The 2,683-nt window shown below is 30.6% G+C and overlaps 1 protein-coding gene across 1 annotated transcript in view; it reads right to left on the bottom strand.

Moving 5' to 3' along the window:
• Window positions 1-634, bottom strand: part of LOC116012925 — a 4,752-nt gene extending 4,118 nt beyond the window's left edge. The window contains exons 1-2 of the mRNA XM_031252593.1: window positions 457-634; window positions 242-347 (exon numbers count right to left, since the gene is read on the bottom strand). Of these exons, the coding sequence (XP_031108453.1) occupies window positions 242-347; window positions 457-634 (284 nt within the window). The remainder of the gene's footprint in view (window positions 1-241; window positions 348-456) is intronic.
• Between the last annotated feature and the right edge of the window lie 2,049 nt (window positions 635-2,683).

The raw sequence follows: 2,683 nt of genomic DNA, 5'->3' as shown, positions 1-2,683 counted from the left end.
TCCAATTAGGTGAAAATTCTGACCATGAATCCTAAAAATAGGAGGGGCATTACCAATGTTTATGGATTTGTCAACCTTTGCTCCTAATGAGGTAAACGCAAACATGTTGTTGTACCTCCTAATGTATCTTAAAAATTCTTTTTGTTTCTCTCCGTGACTAAAAAATAAGTCAAACGGCCTCTTAGGCGGTCGCATCATATTAGGGAGCACAATTTTCCCATGGCCACAACAACCAGAATACTTTGGTGTCCCGTAACGTGCAGCTTTATTCATTCTCTCTTCAAACCAAAAGATTGCATTGCAGTTTTGACAAATGTTGCTCGGATCCCCAATATCGTGGTAAGTCACTAATAAGAAGGAAACCATATATGATTATGAATTACCTCCATTTAAACATTCATATAATTTGATCACATGGATATACATTTGAATTAAAGATTAATAATATGTTCTTACCAGGAGGTTGCGGCGCAGTATCAACCTTGACCGTATCAATATTCTCGATTCCCAATTGTTGAGAATCGAGAACAATTGGGCCCGTATCAAATGTAAGTCTTTGAGACCTTTGAATGGCAAAATTCGTCTCCAATTCAGCTTGCAAATTGCGACTAAAATCGTCAACAATATTTGCCATCGGGCATTGACTCTGTTGATGGATTGTTCTGTCCAAAACTTATTAAAAAAATAAAACAAAATTAAACACAATTACAACTTAGCTAACTTATAATATTTTAGTTTAAAAAGAAAAACTTGAATACAATTGTACATAGGAAATGTATCTAATAATCATTACATAAACTTTTGGGCTACAATTTCAAATATCACATAGTAAATTTCGACAACAATGAATACGGGTATTAAGCAATATAAATTTGTATACCCCAACGAATACAACAGTAAATAATAAAAAAGTAGATCAATACCAAACTAAAGCAATTTACTATTCAAATAATCGTATAAAAAATGTAATCTATTCATCTCAGAGTAAGTGTTGTTTGTCTAGATGGCCAACGTAATCTATGGGTTGAATGCATATTGTTTAAAAGAATTAACAAATAAGTTACCGATAAGATAGCACATGGTTTATTGAAGTTAAGAAATACCATTATTTAAGAAGAATGTACGTGTCTCTCCTCCTCCTTGTACAGTCTCGAATTCCGCTTCCAAATTTCGACTAAAATCAACGGCTATATTGTACCTCGAGCTTTGACTAACTTGATGGTTTGTGGTGCCAATAGCTTATTACAACAATAAATTGAATGTAAACAAAATTAGAACATATCTTTAGAACATATATTTGATTTAAAAAAATAAATTATAGTGAATTGAACCACCCATTAAGCGACAAAGGTAAATACCAATATTCTATTGTTTTACGTGAATTGCATTATACAATTGCAAATACATGTAAATATAATACAAACATCTTTAAAGCCGCCAAAAGAAGGGAATATAATTGTTAAAATAATCATGCATTAATAATATAATCTTTAATTTTCAAGCACTAACCTGTACTCAAATTGCTTAATGATTGCCCATTCGGCGTAGATGACGTTGCTACAAAAGGTATTTGCTTTTGTAAATCATTGCATAGGATTACAGATTTCTTGTCGACTTTTGTTGTACATTGTGCTTTAGAAGGCCGAACTAATTTGCATTCACAAAAACCATTACATTTGTAATATAAAATAGGTCAAACATTAATGTTTATTAAATATGGTTTATGTGACTAACCGTTAGACACATCATTTAATGGTCCTCTAACTTTTGTACGTTGTACTGAAGTTCTAGCCACTGACAAAAAATAAATTCCAAGCATGAGACATACTGAAATCGATATAATTTGTGTTAAGTTACCACATCTCAAGTTGACATCATTCAAACAAAAAGCATTATACTATTTAATATAAAAAATATCAAAGAAATATATTAATTTAATGCAATTAATTCACCATTAAATTCGTTTTATACCTTCATTTGATATAACATTTTGATACAACAACGAATACAATACTAAATAATAAAAAAGTAGATCAATACTAAAGAGATATAATTTACTATGAAAATAATCGTATCAAAAATTGAATCTACAAATCAAAGAGCATGCATTTAATTGTCCAGATGTTCAACGTAACCTATGGGTTGAATGCATATTGTTTAACAGACCGAAGAAATTCGAAATTCCTTTGCAAAGAGACGACATGGATTTAAGAACCAGTTAAGAATTACCGTTATTTAAGAAGGATGTAGTTGTTTCCCCTGACCGCTGTACAGTGGCAAATTCAGCTTCCAAATTCCGACTAAATTCAACGGCCATATTGGACGTCAAGCTTTGTCTCACTTGATGGTTTGTCGTGGCCATAACTTATTACAACAATAAAATAAATGTAAACAAAATGAAAATATATTAGTCAGTCACATATTTGATTTAAAAAAATAAATTATAGAGCCTTTAAACAATAAATGAAAAGGTAAATGTTAATCCTAATTTTTTTTACGTGAAATGCAAACAAAAATTCCAAAAAAATCTATTAATGCACTAACCAATAATAAAGAAAAAAAAAAGAGGTGTAATTGGTAAAATAATATTAAATTAATCAAATAATCTTTAATTTAGAAGCACTAACCTGTACTCAAATTGCTTAATGTTTGCACATTCGGCGTAGATGACGTTGCTCCAAAA

This window comes from Ipomoea triloba, chromosome 3 (assembly GCF_003576645.1).
Source record: "Ipomoea triloba cultivar NCNSP0323 chromosome 3, ASM357664v1".
NCBI classification, from domain to species: Eukaryota; Viridiplantae; Streptophyta; class Magnoliopsida; order Solanales; family Convolvulaceae; genus Ipomoea; species Ipomoea triloba.
This window is presented reverse-complemented; position numbering and strand designations above follow the sequence as displayed.